Genomic DNA, 24,618 nt, shown 5'->3' on the forward strand with positions numbered 1-24,618 from the left:
ATTGGCATGTCCATTTCTCCTTGGTGACTTATGAAGGCAGGTAAAGTCAACGTTAGGGACAAGGAGTTAGAACAGCAACTAGACTTTACAAACTAGACATACAGCCGGTTACATTGTATCTTGTAGTTGGTTATATTTGCTATTTTTTGGTACACTGTATCGGCAATGGTGTCTACCTCCTGTCTGTACCTTCTTCATATATACATTTCCAATCGTGCAATTTGTTATATGTCATATTTTGTATGCCTATTCACTTAAAGTTTCTTCAAGCATGATTCACTGAATTTGAGTATGTAGGTTTACCGAAGGTCTAAGAAGATGGAGCTAAGTTTATTTCTGGCACTGAAGTGCCATTGAGAAGAAGGATTAACAGATTATGACAAATCATGTGAGTTTTATAATTGCATATGTACCGACATATGAGAATTATACTTGCATAGGTACTGGGTATTGGTTAATCTGCTCCTCTCAAGAAGGTATTGTTTTCTCCTTTCCTCTTCTGTAACGTTGACATATTCGTTTCTAATTTGTAGCTGTATCACAATTACTTCTCATTCTGATTAATGACATTAAAAATGCAAATCGGTTAGGTATGCACCACAGCCTTTTCTCTTGTCTCCTCAAGCTCAAAATTTCTCTTGCCATCCAATTTCTGCCCTAGCTTGATAACGAAACCAACAATCTTGCACCGTCATAGGAATCTGCTAACTACCGAGGGAAGGTGGCTACAGACATTGGAAATTCACAACTTGGATGGCTACCGATGGCTTAGAGTCACAAACTACTCCTGAGAAGACAAGAAAGAAGAAGAACAGAGTTCCAATGCTACCATGAGTGAAGTGAGAGTGTTGTTTTGAAGGGAATGTTGTCCTGACCTGAATGTGAATACTTGTCTTGATGAAGTGTAGAATCAACTACTCGCATTACAACACTTGTATTGAACTGAATGCTTTTCGTCAATTGAATTCTATGAAGTTGGTACTACTGAATAGTGTAATCAGATTGTAGTACTAACACCTGATTGTTGAGGCATTTTCCAAATGAGCCTCGATTTGAATTTCAAGGCAATTTTGTATTGTGCTTGAAAATTTATTTAGTGGCATTTTTCAGAAGTGCCTAAGTTTAAATTTGAGGCAATTTTATAATGTGCCTGAAAATTTATTTGGTGGCATTGTTCAAAAGTGCCTCAAAAGTTCTTTCCCTTCACCATTAGTTCTAACACTTTTTTATTATTTTAAGGCACTTTCAGAGTTTTTTTAGGTAACATACGGTGCCTTCGAATATACTCCGTGACGTAGTGTGTGGCCATGCGTACGATCGAGCTCGCTCCTGCTGGCCCGGCGGCCGATCGAGAGTCGAGACAGAGGGGCGAGGCGTCGACGTGCGCCCGTGGCGGGCCAGGATCGGAGGCACTGCACGCACGAGCACCGGACGAAGTATTGTGCGATCTGGATTGATGGCGCGCGGTGGCTCGATCCGGCCGGCCGCGCATTCGTGTGCATTCACGCTAGCACGTGAACGTGTTGGGCATGTGACCCATCGACCGCGCGACAGGGGAGTAAAGACGGGGAGCACGGGCGCCCGTGTTGTTTTGTGCGAGTGCGACACGGACCAACGACTGCGTAAGTCACGACAGAATTCAACGGTTGGTGCACCAGGGATGGTATGTGCGTACGTACATTGCACGCACCCATCACTTCTCGGACAACTTGCTCGCGGCGACATACACATGCCATGTTTTTTCCCTATGCTGTGTGTACGTGGATCCATTCGCGAGCTTAATTATGTTGTCGTCGGGTCAGCAAGAGAAGTACGTACGGGACAAGGAAGAGGAAGATTACGGCAAGCCCGGGGGATTACGGAAGGAGAGAGAGACCGAGAAAGAGGCCATGAGGAACAGTGAGTGTGTCATATACAGGACTCTTAGCCCAACACCATTGATTGCAGTCTACGCTACAGAAGTTAGGCATGGTAAGCCAAGGAAGAAACACACCTCAAAGGCTCAAACGAAATGCGAAATCGAAAAATTTAACAAAAGAAAAATGCTCACCCGGCCCCTTAATTAGAGCCCGACAAGAGAGCTCAACATATGAACCTATGTTTGGTTCATGTCGAACACAGCCCTGTATATATCAAATCTACCAACATCCATAACTTTAAATTAGTTTTATTGATCGAATCCATCATGACACGTATCTTCACAATATACTGTACTTATTTGATATGCATATATTAATACTATGTTTGTTTCTCAGTCGACGGCCACTCATCCAGCCATGCATGTGTGATTAAGCTCCCCCTCCGCTTTGCAGCCAGCCGTGCATGTGTGATTAAACTCCCTCTCTGCTTTTAGCCAGCCATGCATGCATGTGTGTTTCTGTTTTTCGGAGTTTGAGATCACTGCAAAAATCATTCGTTCTCGTAGTAACATAAAGCAAGACCCCATTTATATGCTTATCATGTGTATTGCTATAAATTTTAAAACGGTGCTAAAAACTTGAAATTTTAAAAAATGATCGATCCTGACAAACCACACTTGTACGACACAACCAACGCCACGAATAAAGGAAAAGGGCAACAAAAATAATAACAATTAAATTTTAGAAATTGCAGGTAAAACTTTATGTGTGATTCTAAAATTGCAGGTGGAACTTTATGCGCGATTCTAAAAATTGCGAGTGAAACTTTACGCGAGATTCTAAAAATTGCAGGTGAAGGTTATGCGCGATTCAAAAAATCGCAAATGAACCTTCATGGGCGATTCTAAAAATTGCAGGTGAAATTTTATCCGCGATTCTAAAAAATTGCATGTGAAAATTTAGAGCGATTCTAAAAAATTACAGGTGAAAATTTATATGCGATTCTAAAAATTGAAGATGAAATGGGAAGGATATTTCTTTTTAAATGAAGATTTTTAAATGAAAAGGATTTTACATTGTTGACATGCGAATTACCCGTGGGGTGGACGCTCAATTTTACTACTAAAAAGAAATCTATCAGAACACAGGAAACAGAAGAAAAAAAAACCAACTTGTGACCTACAGCTAGACCATACTAGAGACGAACCACCAAACCAACCAGCTAACACTATATAGATGCAGTTGTTGGGTTATTTAACATTGTCAGCCTCCTCATTAACTACAGCACAAATCTAACACATGATCCAACGGCCTAGACCATCGACTGATTTCTCAGGCGACTGAGTACTAGCAAATCCGTTTTCTATAATATTGGTTAAATTTCAGGAAGTTTGACTTAGATCAAAGTTAGAGCATTTTACATTTAGGAACTGAGTTAGAATTTTTTGTTTATGCCACAAAGACTACATGGGGTCAAGTTTGAACCGATTTCAACTAAAAATCAATCTTGAGCCTGGAAATACGTAGACGTCCCACGAGTGTGGGCGACGGAGAACATGATTTCCAGAATCATGCAGAGTGTCTGTTACACACCAAACTCACCGCAAAAATAAAAAGGGACATGTCTCTGGCCAAATCACGAGCTAGCTAGCCAAGCATTGGTAGGTTTTGTGCGCAGCTGGTTCTTTTGCCTTGCGTTTGCCCCGAGAGCGCGCGAAAAGCGTGCCCTGCTGATCTGCCCCGTTCGGTCGTCAGGGCAGCGCGCGCTTGAGCATGCACGAGATCTGCATGCATGCTTGGGCGAACTCGGCCGGCCGGCTGGCGTTGTTGCTAAGAAGACCACATGCAATGCACGCGCGACGCAGGCGAGGGTTGCACGCATTTGCCTTGAGGCTGATCTTTGCGTGCTTCCCCAGCTCGCTTACTTGTCCGCTCGGTTCGTTGGGCGCGCCAGGCCAGCCCATGCATCCTGCAGGTGCAGAGATATGCATCCGTCACCACGATTCCATCGTGGGAAGAGATGCATGGCTAGCTAGATTACCAGATAAAATTGACACATTGTCGATCGATCTCTTCATATCATGGCATGAAACCTTCTTTGATCATGGTAATAACCAGGGCAGTAAAAAAGGGATCATTATACACCTATATACCTTGCCCTCTGTTAGTAACGAACATTTTCGAAGAGGCCAAAAGGCTCCACATCCATGAGCATGAAGACCGCTCGGAGTAGCAGAGACCGGACTGGCCGCGTCGCGACACGTGTGAGCCCCCCTCTGTGCGGGCAGCGGCGCCCACCGACATCCGGGCCCCGTAACACCCAGACGCCCGCAGCGCGGAATCTACCCCGACCTGGTCCAGTACTCCCGGCCCCGCCTGTCCCACCACCATCACGCGAAACCTGCCTCGCTGTCCCGTAGGCCCACCCGTCAGGGTCTCATACTCCCAGCGGCGAGCACGCTGCACGCAACCCCCGGCCGCGCGCGCGCTGTCTGGCTATATATGCGAGCCACCCACACAAGCCACGCAACCGAACCCAAGCCAAGGAAGAACGTCCAAGCCAAGTCTCTCAACCAACCCACAAGCAACCCACGCGATTCTCGTCTGGACCCGCGAATTAATCAGTGAGCGAATCCGTCCATGGAGATCATCGACGCGGAGCTGCGGCTCGGCCCGCCCGGAAGCAGCGGCAGCGGCGACATGGCGGCGAAGAAACGGTCGGCGGCAGCGGCGGCCAAGAGCGAGGCCTCCGGCACCGGCGGCGACCCCGACGCCGCACCGGCATCCAAGTAAGTTGGCTGCACCCCATGCCATGGAGGCAAAAAAAACACGGAGGATTAAAGTGTTTTGCCGAGGTGATATGACTAACTGTGTGTGTGTGTGGTGCAGGGTGCAGGTGGTGGGGTGGCCGCCGGTGGGGGCGTACAGGAAGAGCACGGTGCAGTCAGCGTCAGCGGCGAGGGAGAAGGGCGGCGTCGGAGGAGGGCTGTACGTGAAGGTGAGCATGGACGGGGCGCCGTACCTGAGGAAGGTGGACCTGAGGACCTACGGAGGGTACGGGGAGCTCAGGGACGCGCTGGCCAAGCTCTTCGGCGCCTGCGACAAGGCCGCCGGCGGCGCCGGCGGATTTGCCGTCGCCTACGAGGACAAGGACGGCGACCTCATGCTCGCCGGCGACGTCCCATGGGAGTAAGTGTTGTACACTATATATACACTATACAGAAATTACATACCACATGTGCTGTGTCGTTGAGGGATCTGTGGCTAACGAGTTGCTTTCCTTTTGATTGATTACTTTGCAGCATGTTCATCTGCTCTTGCAAGAAGCTGAGGATAATGAGAGGCTCCGAAGCGAGATGATCAATTAGGAGAGATGCATATATATGCATGGGAGGTCTATCTGAACAAGACTGAAACCGGTCGACGTGGCTAGCTCCGTATCACAGAGAAGGATGCGGTATATCCGTGAGCATGCATATATGAACATGCTCAGGTCGGCCATGGGAGATCGATCAGACGAATGAAATCAAAGGTGTTGGCGGCCGGTAACAGATCGATCGAGCTGACGAGCTCACAACGTCCATCAGATTGTGTTATGGAGCCAGCAAGTACTCCGCTAGATCGGCACTTCGTACCAACAGGGCTCTGTGGATTCAGAAACGCAGCGTTGCGGATCGCATTATATGTACTGTCAGAGATTAATCGGCCATGCAAGTTTTCGCTGGAAACGTTAACTGGGACTTGTGTGTATATAAGTTCATTTTTTCCTTTTTCCAGTTTTGGGTTTCTTTTGTACTATCTGCGAGGAACTGGGAGCTCGGTGGGAAATAATAAGTCAGAGGAGAGGGGCAGATTTAAGTCCACTTGTCTTTTTTTTTTATCTCTTTGGCTCCAAGATTGCTGCTTGCATCTGCTGACGATAGAACTCATTAAAAAGAAAGTAGCAATATCTCAATCTCAGCTATGACTTCAAAACACGTCTAATCAAGATCTGTATCAGTCGTTCTTCCCATGTCATGTCTCCCTTCTTCTATTCCTGCTGCTACCTTTTCTTTTCCGTTGGGTGCCTCGACCCAACTACGGACTGTTGTTCCCGACCCAACTGAACTCAAAACACAAACTCTTTTGCTCCCCATAATCAGCCATCTATTCTATCGATTAACCCCAACAAATTTTTATACAGTACTCCAGTGGAGTATCAAATTTGACATCAGTGGTCCAGGGACACCGATGGTTTCTCCCAAAATTCGTACAAACAGGCACTCGATCTACATTCCCGAGAAGCAGCAGGCACCAAATCCCGGAGCACAGGCTACATCCAGCGGTACAAATCCAGAGGAGTCACTGCCGCGCATGTCACAGCCGGGACCTCTCCAAATCCCCAAACCGTGCTCCAGTTCCACACCACACAGTCCATGGATGCACGAGAAACCCAGGCCCAGATGCAGGCGCAGGACAAGTAAAACACATCTGCCGATGCGCCATTGCACGGCAATAGACTATTTACTCTTACGAAGACTGGAACAGGACGGGCCAATGGCGATTCGCAAGAGGTAAGGTTGAAGATTCCTCTTCCGAATCATGGTGGGCTACGGGACAACATGCACCCTAGACCCACATGAATGATGATGCAGGTGCGAGACCAGATGGGTAGGCAGACAACACGGCATCGATATCATGCTCACAGGTCATGAGATCCCAGCAGTGGGCAGACAAGGGCAACAGGGCCACAGCCTAGCAGCTTGGGACGGAATGGTAAAAGCATCAGCATGGCTTCACCCGGGAACCGGTGTGTGCTGAGATGCTGGGATTCATGGGGATGTCGATCGACCAATTCCAGGCTTCCAGCTCTCCAGATCCATGGTGGTGATGTAACATGTAAAATGACAGCATAAATATGAGCGTGTGTTGTGTTCGGTTTCGGCAGTAAGAGCGTTGGTGCAAAACGGTTTGATTTAGGGCAACACAAGGAGTCATTTTACAGCGTACAAAAATCATCAGCTTGATCAGGCATTCGTGACGATGTTTCCTTTTCAAATTTAACAAGCCCCAAAAGTCACACTTTGGCGGGAAGAGATCTTCATTTCTCTGTCCCTCATGCTTCAGAATATTCATTCCTGTTGAGATAAACAAGCCGCGTTAGGAGACCTTTTGTATTGATTAATGATGTTGAGACTACAAGTGACATTGCATGGGTACTGTTCTGCTAAGGCAGACAAATGGTACAAAGCAAACCAACTAAGATATTATTCCCAATGATACACAGTGACCAACTTGTGTAAAAAAAAGACAAGCATAACCAACTTACAGTTATACACACACCGCACATCATGTGGAACGATTTGCCAGAATATTCTTTAGATTTTGTTATTATCATAGTCCTTATGGATAGTCTTTTCTCTGGAGGAAGTGAGTTTTTATGGATATTCATTTATGATAAATAAACTTACAGTATCCGAGACTGACCAGAAAATCCTACGAGGATGCAATGTTCTACCTTCCTTTTCTTCTTAGGTCTCCTTTTGCGACGTGGTTTATGAGCATCTGAATTTGAACTCAGAGTGCTGTTGTGATCTCCAGACAGATTTGATGCTCTCCTATTCTTGAATGAGTTACCACCTGTGCTGTTTGAAGTATTTCCAGAGCTGGACATTGCACGTTTCTCCATGGATCTAGCTCTATTCGGTGGTAATGAGCGAGGTGGTGGCATAAGAACTCGAGCATCTCTCTGTCGCTGCATTGCACAGTAGGTGGGATTAAATAACAATAAGAAAAACTGTGACAGCTTACTGGAAAGAACTTGAAAGATACTGCAGATAACAACCTGATTCTTTTCATCGCTGGACATACCAGACGCCGCCCTACCTGAAGCACTGGAAGCTGGTTCTCTGCAGAAATTAGAACATCAGGATACCTTCCCTTTATACACAACGTTTATGCAGTGTGACATATTATTCAGTTAACATAGAGTTTCAAGAATAACAGATTATAAGCCTATAAGGCTATGATAATTGCAAAGACTATCACATGGATTAACTTGCAGATTAAGATCGTTCAGAAGAAGTTTTTGGACAACCCTATTTCATTAACTGACTGTACACAACAATCGAAGCCAAACTACTACAAACAGTATTTGATCACCAGTTGTAATGGTCTCGGAGCAACAACCTTATTGCATGATATATCAGAGGGAATCTAAAAGCAAGTACAATATATCATACTTTGCACTTTTGTCGGTCAGCTCATCATCTGCCTCTTCATCGCTTGAACTTCCCATAAAGAAATCATCGTCACTCACATCCAAGGTATCATCGTCGCTTGCTGTCTCTGTTAGGTGATGCAAAATAAATTTAGTACTGTACCTAAGACAGTAGAGATACAGCTAACAAGGTGGCACATATTTCAATGTAAAGATGATGGATGATGCTAAGAGCCTAAGATAATCTAGAATTAGTAATACAAACACACACCTTCTAAGTCCTTTCCATTTGCTGCAGCAGCCATGAGATTATCCTTGATCTGTTTACGCCATACATTCCTCTTCTCGATAAGATCTGGGCTATCCTCCCCGGTGAACAGAGGGAGATATTTCTCAGTCTTCGGGAAAAACTGCAGAAGTAAAGATAAATAGCCTTCAGCTGAAAATTCAAGCAGGTTCATATAAAATAATGGTTCTAGAAAAAGTACTAGCCATGAATAAGGCCAAGGGATATTCCTCAGTCAGCACAGAAATATAATAAATCTAACGCTTACTCGAACATATTCAAGATCTTCTCGCAATGTCGACAGCTTGTTGCTGGCATCATCAGCATTCGAACGTTGCTGCTTCTCAAGGCGCCTTATCATTCTCTCAATCTTTCGCCTCTCTGTGAAGTTTGAATATCCACACCAACAAAATGATGAGTACTGACAGGCAGACAGTTGGAACTAGAAATGAACAGGAACGAAGTCAAGTGATAGCAGACCAAAAAACTTTATCTTTCTATCTCTCAACTGTACTGTCCGTTGAATAGCTAGTTGATTCTGAAGCTCTTGCTGCCGCTTAAGTTCTTCCAATTTCTTCTCTTGAGCCACCCTCATTTCACTAGGAAGATCCTGCAGAATGAATACAGGACATCTCAACACAGGGCTCAAATAAAAGTAGCGCTAAGGCTTAATATCTTTAGTCATGAAAAGCTCAAAGTGCTAAGATGTGTTCTGTCACATTAATCCTACTTGTTTCCCAGATAAGGAGCCCTGTCAGCTTACAACTCACATGTTAAGCTAGGATACTCAATCATCTCACCCAGACTACGACGCATTACACATTAACAGACACACGGTTTTTCTAATATTTTTCAGATTTGTCTAGCTAAGGCTGCATACTTAACAACAGAAAATATGATTTCGCAAGCAACATCCCACATGATCGTTGCAGTAAGGGACCCAAATGTACCAAAGCGAGCATCAAGCTACATCATGAGCTTACTTGAAAATGGAAATCCTTAAGGCAGACACTAAACTGAGCTGATCGCAAGCAAAAGGGCGCACCATTAAAACCATCCGCCAATCCCTCCGCTTGCAAGTGGCAACCGATATTAATTGAGCAAAACTTAATCAACCTAGTTAGACTAATAACCTCTGTTATCTCAGCTTTCCAGGCTGCGGATACTGAACGGCAACAACAGGCAGCGGAGGAGACCCCCAGTAAGTACCTTGCGGAGGAGGCGCTCCGTGGAGCGGATCTGGTTCTTGAGCGTGACGGTCTTCATGGCAGCGGCGCGCTTCCGCTTCCGATCGGCGGCGGGCGCGGACGCCGAAGCCGACGATTTGGGGCGGCGGACGGCGGGGGCGCGGCGGGGCTGGCCGCCGTGCGCCATCGCCGGAACCCTAGCGGGGGAGGAGGAATGTCTCGTTGCTTCTGTTCCGCGTGGTGGCGAATGGCCGTGGGGTTCTTCGGTCGGGTTGGGCCGCAGCAAGTAGGCTAATAGCCCGCGTCCATGTAGAATCCACGGCCTGCCTGCGTGCTGCGTTTCAACTTTGGTAGAAACCGCCCCGGCCTGTCAGTGACTCAGAACTGCTCGTGACAACTGGATGGTTCCGTCGTCACGTCCTAACTTATTTGCAACGCCCCTAAAAAAAAAACTATTTTGCAACGGGTGGAATTTCTCATGTCGACTGAAACAGTAGAAAGACATACCGGCACCACCGCACGAGTGTTTTCTACTGGTGTTTATAGAGTTTTATCCTACTCAAATTCAAAAACATTAGAAACCCCATCTGGAAGTGGTCCAAATCCGGGAAGTTTAGTTTCCAATCTCTGTATAAGTTGTTGTCTAGGAATGGCATAGATCGCTCGTTTAGGCACCTATGGAAGGCTGGCTTTGGCTCCGGCACATTTGGCATAATGCAATTGCTACAAAAGATAATATGTTGACGAGGAAATGGGAAGGTGATTCTAGCTGTAGATACTGCCCGGCCCTTGAAACATTCCACATCTTTTCTTTACAGTTGTCCAGCTGCTAAATACGTTTGGAGTGTGGTGAGCTTGTCCATTGGGGCGCCCACTCGACCTGGCTGTTTTATCCAGGTGGTGGTTCTTAATTTGCTATGAAACCCTAAACCCTGTCAATCATCTGCAGGGAACCAAACAAGCACACCCGATTTGCTATGAACAGCTATCGCTTCTCAATATTTTTTCCTATCAGGAATTGGATTAGCAGTTCAGCACCCAAAGCATGAGAGAGAAGCAGAATTTTTTAGATGCGATTGTCCAGTCTGGGAAACAACTGCTTTACATATCAACCGGAACCAAATCTGAAAAAAGGGAAACTACTTAAGGCAAGAACAGCATTGAGCATCAGGTACTGCAGAATGGAATAAAGAAGAAACACACATTACTTGGAAACTGCCGGAGACATCAAGCACATCTAAATTTCATGAACAAGGCGCTATACTATGTAATCAGCGATATTATGTACTCAGTTCCAAAGAAAACCAGTTTTCTGTTGAGCCAAGTGCCCCCAAGTGAAGGATATGAACACATGACACCATCACCATGGTTATGCTGTAAGAAACACATAGTACGTTCAGGACAAAATCTGCAGTGTAGACATTTGGACCTCCAAAAGCACGCGATGGGAACACAATTTTCTGCCACACAGCTCAAACATGAACCGCATACAAATGGCAGCAAATATACAACACTTGAGAAAACATGGAAGCAATCATTCCCCGGAAATCCAATATTCCAGCCCAGTGGATATATTAGGAGCAGACCATTTAACGGTTCAGTTGCCAGCTAAATTATTGCCGAACGACCAAACTTTTAAAGAAAACGAGATTCAGGGTAAACTTCCTTCAGTGGAAACCTAAAATACCAGGCCTGTACAGATCTTTATTGAAAGGATGAAAAAGGCAAATCCCCCTTTTGTCCAACAGATATGGAAAGGGGAACTTGGCCAGGCACTAGTTATGTTGTGCATAGTCATTACAAATCCTATGAAGTAGTAACAACACGCAAGCACATACCTAGTCAGTGAACAATCTACAGTGACATGCAATATGCAAGCAAACAAGTCACATTCAGCTGTCCAGGTTGTAGATTCTCACAGGTCACAGCTAGCCCACAAACCCAGGAAACCTTGTGATTACGGCAGTGAACAGTGCAGAAACAGCTGTTCTCCACAGATAAGTCGGCAAAACAAATCTGGGAAAGTAGATAACCCATTACAGAAAATACATGATACTTTTATGGATTAATCAACAATAGAAGAGACAACCTTATATGGAAGTTCTTATCAAGAGTATGACTCTAGAGATTAAAAAAAAGGGTAGTGCATATAGATAGCATAGCAGACCCACTAGCAAGCGGATTAACGCATGCTCAGCCTCAATTGACCAAAGCCTCTGTACCCTCTGCTTTGGAGAAATGGAGATGAACGAACGTCACCATCAACATCGCCTCCCATTTCATCTTGTGTTCAAATTCCGTCAACCGTTTGTGCAGGCTGCAGACACACGCATACATCAATCAATCCCTTTTGATTAGTCCAAACACCCACTACCAGAAAAGCAGTCCCCACCACAACAAAGTGTATGGCTAGTGCACTACAGACCAGAAAAGAAACAATATGAGAGCATGCCAGACTCTTTAATAGCTCTCTCCATCACTCACACTCAATAGGGGAATTGAAAGATGCAGGAGCATGATCAGGTTATTGCTTACCATATCCTTGCAATTAAAGCACCTTTGGACAAAAGATGGAAAGGGGTAGGTGACATCATATATCATCGGTACAACTTCAAGTGGAGAGGATCTTTTAGGTCTTTTCCTGCCTCCTTGTTAGCGAACCAAATCGAGCAGTTTTATCTTACACTTTGATAGGTCGATGCCATAGCAGCCGTAGGGATGCAGTTACAATTGCTGTTACTATACTAGGAATGACTGTTGGGTTCAGGCTTCACTGGTTGGCCATCCTGTGAATGTTGTGTGTCATATATAGCCATGGCAAGAGAGATCGGCATCATGCAGAGCGCTTTGGATTGGAGAAATTGCATCGCGGCGCCAATGTCCTCGTCCATCAGCTTTGCTACCTGTCTTTCGGTGCCATCCGTTGACCACTTCTCCCAAATCTGCTGGTTGCTCCCACTATCGCTTGCTTCCCCCTAACGAAATTAAAGTAAGATACAGTTCAACAACCAAAAGATATGACAATGTAGAGATGGACAAGGACTCCCAAATTGCTTCTTCAAGTCAAAGCACGATTGTTCAAGAAAGAAATAACACACAATATGTCAATGCTGGGGTTTTGTGAGGCTTCAGAATTGGGCTCTGAAGCAAGACAAATGTTTACAATGTAAATGTTAATGATGATGAAATAAACTAGAAGACACAGAGACCGTGATGTAGAAGGCATGGCTGAAATTCTTCCTCTAGCCAACGCATTAGTACAGAGGAAAATTTCATTGGAGTCAACTATAGGTCAACATTGACTGTAACTTATAGCAGTAAGTAAAAAAGGTTGGTGCTGGCAAGGAAACCAGATTGTGAAATCAATAAAATAAAAGGTAAGAATGGAAATAAGGAGCTGAATGGATTCTGCCCTTGGAAGTTTTGACACTGCTGCCAAGAAGGAAGAGAGTAAGAAAATTTAATAAAATAAACTCGCCAATAAATTTCTGAAGGCTAATCTAAAAACGTACACTGCATTTGGATAGCTACGTTCAGTACCAAAACCAAGACAAAACTTTACTTTGTACACTACATCTGATAACCACAAGGGCAAGACGATGCTTTCTTGATCAGAACTATAGCTAGCAGCAACTACCACAGGAAAGAAGAAAGAAAATAGCGAGTGAAAGAAGATAAGGAAGAACATTTCAAGAGTTATAACTGAAAACACGAAAATATGTAAGTGATATACGAAAGCACAAAAAAGAGCGATCAATTAACAAATTGTACTAGGCATAGCTTTGCTACTTATATAACGATGTCTTGTTTCAGAATAGATACAATGGAACAAAAACTCAGAAACAACTTGAGATAGCCGTCAAAACTAACCTTTACTGAAATGCAGCAAAAATAAATTGAACAGACGGTAATGGTGCAGAATGCCATATTAGTCAATTGTCAGTATATGACAAGTTTACCTTAACTGTCCTGTAAAAAAAAAGTTTACCTTAACTGAAAGTGGAATGTCAGCAACCAGCTGGGCAACAGCACCAGCACCACCCAGTCTGCTCATGCTTAAAACCTGGCATCACAGCATCAAGTTTCCATCAAATCAAACAAGTAAAAACACAACGGTGGTTGATGGTTCATTATAATATCAGCGAACCTTACCTTCACTTGAAGCCTCAAGAACTTCACATAATCGAGGATCTCATCTAACATAGCTGCCCTATCAGTCTGCATGTAGTTCAAAAGAAAACATCAGAATTTCTTCAATGTTACATAGTAAAACCCTGTATGCGGTGATTACAAAAGTCAAAAACATGCAATTTTTATATAATATATCAGGAATATATGTTCCGTTAACTCAGAAGGAAGGCATACAACGCTTATATATCTTACTGTATTTGGTGAGACAGACAATAACATCTTCTAAAGTTGAAAAGTGATTGGCCAAAACAATAATGTGCTAAATATATATATATATATATATATATATATATATATATATATATATATTTAGCACATTATGTCCCCAGACCACTTGCTGAAATTCTGTCAAGTTTCAGTGGCAGGCATGTGAGCCATAGAACCGATAGAACTCATTAACTATAAAATAACATCTGCAAGTATAATAAGCATGACTACCTTGTTTGTATTGGGGACCAATTCCTGTAGGGCCCTCATCCTTTCCGCAATTCTCTCTCTTCTTAGCTACATTGGAAGAAACATGGTTCAAAATATTGCTGAATAAACAAGTAGCAGAATTGAGGGCCTCTGGTGCACTCATTGTAAAAGGAGTAAAATAAATGCAAAGCGAGAAAATAGAGCCTGACATGCAAAACAGTTATACAACTGCTAGAAACATAATATATTCACTCAAAGAATGTAGCCCACGTTAAAGCAGAGATATTCCATACTACTCCCTCCGATCCATAATAAGTGTCGCTGATTCAGTACAACTTTTCACTAAATCAGCGACACTTATTATGGATCGGAGGGAGTAGTTAGTAATTACACAACATTCCCTGCACAGTTGGATTGAAAAAATCCAGAGGGATCTTATACTGTGTACGCTTTTAAGTTTGATAAAATTGACTATGTGCGTCAGTAGATGATGCAGAGGCCAGGAGCATGTCCTCCCTTTTGGAAAAAAAAGCAGGATTGCAAAATGACATATGAATCGTCAAAGATGCCAAGCATCTAGTGTACAACGACTTGGCAATTCAGAGTCTTAGAGAAAACGCCAAATGGCTGCCCATCATGTAACACCATTTTTAAAACCTGGGATGAGTTGTCCAGCAAGAGAATGCATTAAATATGAAAATCGAGCCACTTCATCAGTGTAAGTTAATGCTGATTGCCCACTCACAGACTCTCACTGTCCAAGCAAGGGCATGAGATAGGCAGACCATTGCTTGTACATATCAAACTCGGCTCGAGGGGGCAAAATACCAGTTCTAGATTCTAAACCATGCTATACACCACACCAAAACACAACACCCGATCCCTTTGAAGACTGCATGGATGCGTAGCAATGGCTTATGCAGACCACCAAAAATAATACTCCAAAAGCCCTAACGCAAGCTACACCAATTTAACCACAGGAATAAATTCCATTACCCTCTCAGCGATGCTGTGGGGATCAGTCGCCTGTCCTCGACGCGCTCGCACCTTCGGTCTCGGAGCCGGTGGCTGCGGCCCAACGGCTGATCCACCTTGCTTCGGCTGCTGCGCGTGGAACATCTGAAATCCACAACAAGGCAACCGGATAGAACAAATTAGCCAGAATCCTAAAATTTCAAAACTGAAACAGGTGCCAAATTAAAATTGGTCTGCAACAACTACCTGGGCAGGCGGGCTGGGGCGTAGGTGCGGCGGCTGTCCGACACCACCGAAAACCGGCGGGAAGAGACCCGAAAGCTGCACGCTGTCCCGCTCCTGCAGAGGCGAGCGATTAGGCCTATAGCGCACACGCGTTCCGGTTCCACTCGCTGAGAGTCAAGTGTGTCGGGGGAACTGAAAAACCAAACGCAAAAAAGCAAAAAAGGGGGGGGGGGGGGGGGGGGGGGGGAGTGGAGAGGACGCTCACCGATTTCCCGACGTCGTCGGCGTCTCCGAGGCGGTCCCTGCTCCCGGAAGCATCCGCCGCGGCGTCGAGGCTGAGGGCGAGGGAGAAGGGCTGGTCGCCGGAGGGCCGGCCGCCGGCGGAGAGGGAGTTTGTGAGGGAGAAGAACTGGTCGAGGAAGTCGTCCTCCGAGGCCTGCGGCGGCTGCCCGGCCATGCCCGGCGACGCGGAGGCAGAGCCCTTCCGCCGGCGACGGCAGCTGCCGAACTGGTGCCTCGCGCGTTGCGGCTGCTCTGCCTTGCTGGGAAGGCGTTCGTTTTCTCGGCAAGTGTGAAGTGGTGGGGGGGGGGGGGGGGGGGGGATCGAGAGGAGTGTTCGTTCGGTTGCTCGCTTCGCTTCCCTTTATTTACTCGCAGTTCTAGGCTCGTAACGCAGTCTAGGCTATGGGCCTCATGGGCTCTGCCTCCGCGTGGGTATGAAATGTACCCAACGATGAAGCCCAAGACTTGGGTATTTGGTCAAAGACAAGGAGTTTCCAAGGCCCAGGGCTGTAAACGAGTAAAAACCTGCTTCGTCTTCCACCTCCCGCGTCCCCGCATCCACTTCCCCCTTTTATATTCCCTCACAGCGCGTTTGGTAAATGGGGGGGCAGGGGAATGGGAATTGCTAGCGGGGAGTTCGGAGGTGCAATGGGAAAGGGAAGCAGTTAATTATTCTCATTTCTCTGTTTGACGTGTACATGGGAGTTTAAAGAGAAAATTAATTTCTCTTGTTTGTTCGGTGCAAATGGGATTGAATATAAATAGAATATTATCAAATGTCCATTTGACACAGTGAAGCACGTCAGCACGCACAGAGCAAAGCTAGTATCAAAAATCAAGAGTGTACTTAAGCAATACAAGAAGCTGAAAATGCAAGACCTCGATCAATGAAACAAGAAAGACCAGGCACTGTGCCACAAATAGAAGAGAGACAAACAGAATAATGTCACCAATAGTGAGCAGCATATAAACTCTGATGCGTAATATGGCTGAAATGGGAAACCACCAACAATAGAAGAAAACATAATAAAATTGCGTGTTCTGACACTACAATAAAAAGGAATGGTAAAGACACTACAAATCTATTCAATATGAATCTTCAAATTCTGCCATTAACTATAGCAAGTTATTTTTTTGGGTGCTTATGCTGCTCCTCCGCTTTGGACCTGCAAAGAAAAATGCAAAATAAGAACAAGGCTTTCCGCCACAGTTAATGGAACTGATTTTGCTTACGAAAGTACACATAAAAGGCAGCATAAACTTACAAACCTGTTTTTTCTTGGCTGCCTCCAACTACTGCCGAACAAACTCCACTTTGAACTGAGCACGCATCTTTAAGAAAAAATCAATTCGTCCAGCATCAGGACCAATGACACGAATAGCCATGACTACTTCTTTATCGGTAAGACCAGGTAGGTCATGCAATACTTCAAGAAGATTATAAGAAATCGTTCCAGATTTCACAGATTAGAAGGCGCTAGATGAAGAATTAACAAGAAATTGTTCAAGATTTCACAAATCAGAAGGGGATGAAGAACTTCACCTCGATGCTCCTGAGGACTTCGCCACCAGATGCAGTGTCGATCTACTGAGATTGAGGTACCGTATATATATGGGGGGTTTAGGCATAGTTACGGATTACTCGTGCGGATGCTTATTTTTTACTTCGCACGCGAGAACTGGATTTTTTGGTGCCTTTTTCTCTGTCGTCGTGTGTAGCTTCCTACGTTTTTTAGAAGCAGTTCCCTCGCCATATGACCAATTACCAGGGTCTCCCCTGGGACGAAATCCGGAGGAGTTGCGTTTTGAACTCCCTTTCCACTTCTCACGGGAATTCCCATTCCCTCTAACTAAACAGCAGATTTCTAGCCCCCTATCAATTCCCCCCAACCAAGCGTCCTGTCAAAAGAAAAAAAAACCTTTTATACCTTAAAAAAACTATTTTCCCCTAGAGAAACCACAATCGTGGCGACGACCAGCGAGAATGCCATGGTTAGCCTGAGACAGACAATTGTAAGTGTGAATTCCTCCGTTCTCAAACCAGTGTGTTTGACGATATTTTGTATCAGAATTCGGCACGAAATTGGATCAAACACAAGAAAAGAAAAATGGTCAGCTGCATGCATGCAGCGACTAGTTTTATTTCAAAAGGAAAAAAAAAGAATGACGTGCAAACACCACGTTCATGTGCATCAAGCTAGAACCAGAGCTGGGCACATATGCCTGCACTGTGCTCTATACGTACGTATATTCTAGCTGGGAAAGTTGGATGATTAGTACACCGAGCAAATGGTAGGGCATGCACCTCTAGCTAATGGGCCGGCCAGTCCGTATAAGTAGGTAACCGGATAAGCACGCGAAGGAAAAGATAACGATGGTTTAAAGTTTAAATGAAGAGATATCATGTCGTCCGATCCGAACGGCCGATGATACCAGAAAATCAGAGTCCGGCCGAGGCTAGCCTGTTGACTGTAAATACCAAGGAGTAAAATGCATCCACGGTACTTGTACTTGGCAGCAGGGTTCAGTTTGGTCACTGTATTCAAAAAAGTGCAAAATACGATTTCTATACTTGACAGACTGGTCCACATACGGTGGACGCGTACGTTTGCGCTCGTATTCTCGACACCTGGCATACGGTATGGAGTTGACTGGTCCACCCGCCAATGTAAATCTTTTTTTTTTCCCGTCTCATTTCTCTCATTTTCTTTGAAAATCAGAAATCAATTGCTGGTGAAGGTCATCAATTTCTCCTACGAATACGTAACGCTGGCCTCGTAGCCGTCGCCCTTTTCCAGTCTCCACCGCCGCCACCGTTGCTTTACCATGTCTTCCGCCGCCGCCAGTAGCAGTGCTGCTAGCTCTATCAAGCATGGTGGCCTGGTGCTCACTTATTCAATGATCAAATGGTCAAATATGGTAGAAAGTTGACACATGGTTAGCTCCAGGATGATTGAAATGCAAAACCTTGCCGCATGACAGAAACAAAGCATCAGCTAGACACAAAGATAAAAAACAGAAATATACGAAACACAGCAACCCAGAATTAGTCTTCAACAAAAATTTAGTAAAAAGCTTTCGACACTGTGCTTACAACTTAGTTGACAGAATAACCTAGTTCATAGCTCCAAAATGCAACATGGTTCACAGTTCACAACTCCAAAATAACCAAGTTCACCACACAAGTTAAAGAGTACTCCAAGTAAAGTGCAGAGTATGTAAAAAAACGTGCAGAGTATGTATAACCAAGCTCACAGCTCCAATAACCAAGTTCATCTGAAAATGTCAAACATAGAGTCCTTCTTGGTTTTCTTCTTTGCTTGTGCATCTTCTCTTGCCATTGCAATGCCTGCTCTTTTGGCAGCTGCAGCTTCTTGCCTTTGCCTCATTCCAGCCTCCTCCTGTTCAGCTGCCATCTTCTTTGCTGCATCAGCTGCTTGTCTCTTCTCAGCTGCAGCTTCTTTGCCTCCAACAGGGCTGCCTTCTTTGCTTGCGCCTCCTTCTTCTTTGCTTCTACTACTGCAGCTTCTTTGCTTGTGCCTCCTTTTTTGCAGCTAGAGCATCAGCTGCCTTCTTTTCTACTGCTTCCTTCCTCTTTGCAAGCACTGCTGCAACTTGCTCGTGATGTGACTCATACTTGGCTTCAAGTGTTTCTTCTCTTCGTGCAGCAAACACTTTGCTTTTGGCATACTTCATAGCCTGAACCTTCTGTTGCAAGTGATGTGTACTAATTGATGTGCTTCCTAAATTGAGTGCATTACCAACAGGTGTAAGTTCATCCCTAGCAGCTAAGATAAAAGAGCTGTCTGGAAGGGATCTTGGTACAAAATTGACAACCTTGAGCATAGGTCTCTGCAATACCAAGGGATGTAACAGTTTAATGTGCATGGTATGTTCACAAATTGAGTATAGCAGAATTGAGTAGCTCTTAGCATTAAATGAATCATAGCATTTTATAAGCTTACATCTGCCATCATTGCAATCAACATGGTATGTTCGGTGTGCTGAGAAGAACTTTGTGGCCACTCTGATTGCATGTTCTAAGAAGACTGCATGTTCTGTGGCCCAACTTGTGCCTATTACAAGTAAGTAACATAGACAAAGGAGTCACAAAGCTAACCGGCTGTTTGTAAGTGTATGAAGACAGAGAAACACGCAAGTTTATAGTTACCTGTTGATTTAGTTGTGTAATGACAGGCTCATCATGCTCAGATGAATCAACATAATGCACTCAGGTTGCCCACCATCTTCATGCTCAGGTTGCCCACTATCTTCTTGCTCTTGGTTTGCAGCACTAGGTGCATCCCTTCTTTTCCTCTGCCTGGTACCATGCCTTTGTGGGGCTGCTATAGGTGGTAGTCCAACTTTGAACCTTGCACATCCTTTCCTTTCTCATCAGCCCTGAAATGCTCAATGTACTTCCTTGCCAGAAACTTGAAGGTGAAAGCTCTAACCTTCCCCTTCTTGTTGTAGTTGTGTTCACCATTGTATCTCTTGATGACCATGCACTTAGTTCTACTGTCATATGAGGCCCACATCCTCCAAGGGCAACCATCATCACAGCTTGCAGATATCCTCTGTCTATCATTGATTGGAAGTGTTATATCAACCCTCATCTTGCAGCTGTATTCTCTTATAGCTGTTCTAAGGATTTCAGGAGACTCAAAGATCTGTCCAACACTGAAAACTGGATTATGCATATCCTCTTCATTGAAGCTTTTGAAGTTGTAGATGGCTCCCTCATCATCTGAACCAGGTGCCTGCAGGTGTCCACCTTCATCAGGCATATCATCTTCTGCATCATACTCATTGTCACTCAACTCTTGCTGCACAGCCTTCCCTTTACCCTTGTCAGAAGCTTCATCTTCATCTATGACATCCTCACCAAGATCATCATCCCCATCACTTATCTCATAATCACTGTCTACCAAATTTCCTCTCCTCCAGACTCATTGTCACTAGATTCAGAATTAGGCTGAATGATCACTGGGTTTGCAGCTTTGTAAAATGCTGGCGGTGCTTCTGATCTGTTCTCCATGTATGTGGTCTTCTTTGGACTGAAAACCTTTGGCAAATCTGCAATAGGATACATCACCACATCATCCATGTCACTGCCGAGCCTCATGTCATGGTCAAGATATATGTGATGAAACTTATGTCTGCACATGACTATGGTACTCATGTTATCTGTCACTGCAGCACTACTAATCTGAACCAAACATTCAAATTGTTCGCTTCTTTTCCAGGTACAAGCCAATAAGCCTTGACTCTTCCTGCCATCTCATAACCAATCTCTTCGACAATGGTCTCAACATCTGCAAGGCTCCACTTCTCCCCATCTATATTATCATACCAAATTTTTCGACCATCCACATAGCTACGATTTGTACCACTACCAACGAAGAACCCTCCATGATTAATGCACAAACTGAATAAGAACCTACGGTCCCAATCCTCTGCACAGAATGAAAACAACATACTTCAATCTAAAGCATAAACCCTAGAAATTTCTGCAAAATGAACCTAGCGCTGTACAGGCATAAAATCGATGACAAGTTACCCTCAAATCGATGTCTATTTCACCGTAAAATTTCGAGAAAACCATCCACCAAAAGAACCTAAATCTGTAAAAAGTTGATTCCACCTAACCCTAACCACCGATACATCACGTACATGACCACAATCAACCATCCATCACGTATAGGAGCCACAACATTGAAACATGGTTCAAGAACTTACCGTACACAGGAGGAGGGTTTCCTTCTAGCTGACGTATAGGCGCCATGGCCCTCGAACGAGCCCAATCACCACCGCACCAATAGCACCGTTGACCGCGAGCGCAATCGCAATCGCAGGTGACGTATAGATCGGAAACCCCAGATGATCGCTGCCGCCTCCACGATCCCCGCCCTTCTCGCCCGTCTCTCCGTCTTGCTCTTTTTGGACGAATCCGACGTGGGGTTAGTCGTGGGTAATGAAGGGACACAAGGGGGCAAATGCAAAAGATTCACCGCGCGTCAGGATGGGGACTTGAGGGGGGGTCGCATAGAAAAAAAGGGGGAAAGTGGAAGATTTACATGCCACGTGTTGAGAATACGAGCGCAAACGTACGCGGTTACCGTATGCGGACCAGTCTGCCAAGTATAGGAATCGTATTTTGCACTTTCTTGAATACAGTGACCAAACTGAACCCTGCTGCCAAGTACGAGTACTGTGGATGCATTTTACTCTAGCAAGCCTCGCGCGCGCGATGGGGAGGACGGAGGAGGCCGGGGGGCAGATCGGCCTGAGGCAGCGCTCAAACGCGCCCAAGTCAAGGCGAACAGATCCAAGACTCCGTCGATCGATCGAGGACCAGGAGAGCTGCGACGGGCACGCCTATGGCGGCAGCACACCACTTGTGCACCCAGGCACAGCCGTCTAGGACAGCGAAGACCTTCACGGCAGCACAGCGGCGCCTTACACGTACGAAGAATCTACACGCAGGGTAGCGGGCCGGGCGCGACGGCGGCGCACGCCGCACAAGGTCACGTAGGAGATTGCCATGCATATCACGTGCCACGGAGATAAAGCGGGCAGGAGGCATGTCGTTGTCTCTAGAGCTTAGCGGCATGATTTTGCGACCTGATTGCCGTCTGGGCCGTGCTCCATGTTCCAGTGCCCGCTCAGTGTGGGACGTCGTCTTCATCAATAATCAGCATGCGTCCGTCCATGCTGTTGGTGCGGTCGTGGGCGATGTCTACATAATGCACGCCCTAGACAGGGCGTTCTTCATCAACAAGTGCCATCATCAAGGCATGGTAGCCATGCCCGTGTGGTGTCCATTGAGACACCGCCAAACACGGCGCCAGGCGGGTGCCTTCTCCCACTGCCTCAAGCACAACAACACACATGAGCTCAACCTGCAAGGGCAGCATGCACGTACAACGCATGTTGTAAAGCATGCGCTCTTCTTTCATCATGGTAAGTACAAATTTCTCTATCTTTCTCTCTTTCTTGTCTACCCAGGTGCCATGGAGGTGCATGCAGGAGGCATGCCATCATCTCTGGAGCTTAGCAACCTCGTGATTGCCGTCCGGGCCGTGCGCCACATTCTGGCGCCCGCCCGAGCAATGTGGGACGCCGCGTCTTCATCAACATCCTGTCAACATGATATGGACATGGCCACCATGGATACGACCATTAGAACCTTAATTGTTGGAGTATTCAATAACAATTATAATCAGGTGAAATCAATTATTAAATTTGTTCAATATATTACTTGCAAAGAGGCAGAGCTACTATTTCGTATGATCTTATTATGCATGCATCTTATTGAACTCTACAAGTCCAAAGTGAAGATGAGGTGCGATAGCATGCAGAGGGTGACGCAAGGTGAAGCCTATCAAGTTTACCTTCCAACAAATCAAACGGCACATGATTCGGAGCTTGCTAGAGAAAGATATCACGAATTAAAGTTGAATCCGATTCGGGTCCGAGCTGTCAGGAGACCCGAATTTGTTTTAATCACCCAGGCCGCATCCGTAGTCCAAATCAAGCAAACAAGTACTTGTTCTAAAGGTAATTACAAGACCTTTCCAACGGATCTGTCCCAAAAGGAGATTCGATGCGTGCTGACCATGGCGGACAAAACAAGCTGACGGATCTGTTTTTCTGTTTCCTAAAGAGTTGTAGTTTGTTAGGAAAGTTAGAGATAGAGTTGGATTTGGGCCTCCTTACTCAATGTGGACGAAAATCTCTCTTCCTCCTCCTTTATATACCCCATGAGCCCCCCTATGGAGACTTGGGTTTTGATTAGATAAAGTTTAGCCTTTGCTAGTTTCGTGTAATTGCGTTCGTTTGATATAGTATACTCACAATTTTAGATTGCGTCTGCTATTTATCTTGTTCTTACTTGTTCTTCCATTGCTTGCAGGAACAAAGACCTTCGTGGTCAGGTTGATCGTGCCCCTGCGTGATCAACAACCCTCTGAAGTTGGTGTATCGATTGCTAAGGCGCTGCCTTTTAGGCCGTAGTCGGATCGTCAACGTCACCTCCTACCAAATCGAGAGTTATCAATCTCATCGAAAGATCGGGCCACCCCCGCACCCATATCACAACATCAAGCGCCATCGTGTGCGACGACGCGGACATGTGCATCGTCTATACCATGCCCGCCCCAGGCGGAGCGCTACCTTGCTGAACGGGGCGTCGTCTCCATCTATAAGCTAGCCGACATCCATTTGAACGCCGCCGCCGATGGCGGCACAGCTGTTGGCGATTTCTGCATCGTTCGTGTTGTCGGGAGGCGCTTGTCGACCCGCAGCTCTCCCCCATTGTCAAACGACACCGCTCATGGCGGCCTTCTACATGGTGTCTAGCGATACACCGCAATACAGGGCACCCTGCTTTACATGTCCTTCATCGACCCGGCATCGTGACGCCGCCGCACATGGCGGCCTTCTACCTGGTGTCCGTTGAGACACTACCATATAGGGCGCCCGTCTTGGCGCATCCTTCATCGACCCAACGTCATCGCTCGCGGCGGCCTTCTACATGGTGTCCGTGGAGACATCGCCATACACGACGCCTGCCTTGGCGCACTTTTCAACAACTTCATGTCATGCATGTCGCCACTCGTGGCGGCCTTCTACGTGGTGTCCGCTAAGACACCGCCATACGAGGCGCTCGTCTTGGCGCATCCTTCACAGGTTAGTGTTGCTCCTAGCAGCCTTCTACGTGGTGTCCACTGAGACACCACCATGTACACGGCACCTGCCTTAGCGCAGTCTACACCAGCTTGGCATCAATATGATGTCGCTCGTGGCGGCCTTCAACGTGGTGTCCGCTGAGACACCACCATACACGGCGCCCGCATTGGCGCACTCTTCACCAACTTCGAATCAGCATGCCGCTACTCATGGCAGCCTCCTACGCGGTGTCTGTTGAGACACCGCTACACGGCGCCCGCTTGGGCGCATCCTTCATTGACTCATGGCGAGGTCTCTTGCACCTCC

General features: G+C 45.8%; 3 protein-coding genes across 3 annotated transcripts; 1 reads left to right on the plus strand and 2 right to left on the minus strand.

Moving 5' to 3' along the window:
- The first annotated feature begins 4,371 nt into the window (after positions 1–4,371).
- On the plus strand, positions 4,372–5,739 carry LOC100828418 (auxin-responsive protein IAA14). Its single transcript, XM_003557332.4, has 3 exons — positions 4,372–4,648; positions 4,749–5,048; positions 5,162–5,739. The coding sequence occupies exons 1-3, from the start codon at positions 4,500–4,502 to the stop codon at positions 5,217–5,219; spliced, it is 507 nt and encodes a 168-aa protein (XP_003557380.1). The 5' UTR covers positions 4,372–4,499; the 3' UTR covers positions 5,220–5,739.
- Positions 5,740–6,731: 992 nt separating this feature from the next.
- LOC100830238 (rRNA-processing protein EFG1) lies at positions 6,732–9,807 on the minus strand. The gene is made up of 8 exons (XM_003557338.4): positions 9,554–9,807; positions 8,825–8,954; positions 8,613–8,725; positions 8,330–8,468; positions 8,081–8,186; positions 7,684–7,747; positions 7,357–7,593; positions 6,732–6,976 (listed from the first exon to the last, which is right to left on the minus strand). The coding sequence occupies exons 1-8, from the start codon at positions 9,716–9,718 to the stop codon at positions 6,971–6,973; spliced, it is 960 nt and encodes a 319-aa protein (XP_003557386.1). The 5' UTR covers positions 9,719–9,807; the 3' UTR covers positions 6,732–6,970.
- A 1,395-nt stretch (positions 9,808–11,202) lies between these two features.
- Positions 11,203–15,947, minus strand: LOC100831162 (transcription factor UNE12). The gene is made up of 8 exons (XM_010230074.3): positions 15,605–15,947; positions 15,361–15,453; positions 15,136–15,258; positions 14,161–14,226; positions 13,684–13,749; positions 13,520–13,594; positions 12,067–12,506; positions 11,203–11,848 (listed from the first exon to the last, which is right to left on the minus strand). Exons 1-7 carry the CDS (start codon positions 15,794–15,796, stop codon positions 12,276–12,278), a joined length of 846 nt encoding a protein of 281 aa, XP_010228376.2. The 5' UTR covers positions 15,797–15,947; the 3' UTR covers positions 11,203–11,848; positions 12,067–12,275.
- Between the last annotated feature and the right edge of the window lie 8,671 nt (positions 15,948–24,618).

The sequence above is a fragment of the Brachypodium distachyon genome, chromosome 1 (assembly GCF_000005505.3).
Source record: "Brachypodium distachyon strain Bd21 chromosome 1, Brachypodium_distachyon_v3.0, whole genome shotgun sequence".
Taxonomy (NCBI): domain Eukaryota; kingdom Viridiplantae; phylum Streptophyta; class Magnoliopsida; order Poales; family Poaceae; genus Brachypodium; species Brachypodium distachyon.

What these genes read in the sequence shown, in the direction of transcription:
- LOC100828418 (XM_003557332.4), top strand. Translation starts at nt 4,500, where the DNA reads ATGGAGATCATCGACGCGGAGCTGCGGCTCGGCCCGCCCGGAAGCAGC. An exon ending in GACGCCGCACCGGCATCCAA is followed by an intron (nt 4,649 to 4,748) that starts GTAAGTTGGCTG and finishes TGTGTGGTGCAG; the next exon opens with GGTGCAGGTGGTGGGGTGGC. An exon ending in GCCGGCGACGTCCCATGGGA is followed by an intron (nt 5,049 to 5,161) that starts GTAAGTGTTGTA and finishes ATTACTTTGCAG; the next exon opens with CATGTTCATCTGCTCTTGCA.
- LOC100831162 (XM_010230074.3), bottom strand. Translation starts at nt 15,796, where the DNA reads ATGGCCGGGCAGCCGCCGCAGGCCTCGGAGGACGACTTCCTCGACCAG. An exon ending in CCGACGACGTCGGGAAATCG is followed by an intron (nt 15,454 to 15,604) that starts GTGAGCGTCCTC and finishes TCGCCTCTGCAG; the next exon opens with GAGCGGGACAGCGTGCAGCT. An exon ending in TGGTCCCCAATACAAACAAG is followed by an intron (nt 13,750 to 14,160) that starts GTAGTCATGCTT and finishes AACTACATGCAG; the next exon opens with ACTGATAGGGCAGCTATGTT.
- LOC100830238 (XM_003557338.4), bottom strand. Translation starts at nt 9,718, where the DNA reads ATGGCGCACGGCGGCCAGCCCCGCCGCGCCCCCGCCGTCCGCCGCCCC. An exon ending in CGGAGCGCCTCCTCCGCAAG is followed by an intron (nt 8,955 to 9,553) that starts GTACTTACTGGG and finishes TTCATTCTGCAG; the next exon opens with GATCTTCCTAGTGAAATGAG. An exon ending in CTGACCGACAAAAGTGCAAA is followed by an intron (nt 7,748 to 8,080) that starts GTATGATATATT and finishes TAATTTCTGCAG; the next exon opens with AGAACCAGCTTCCAGTGCTT.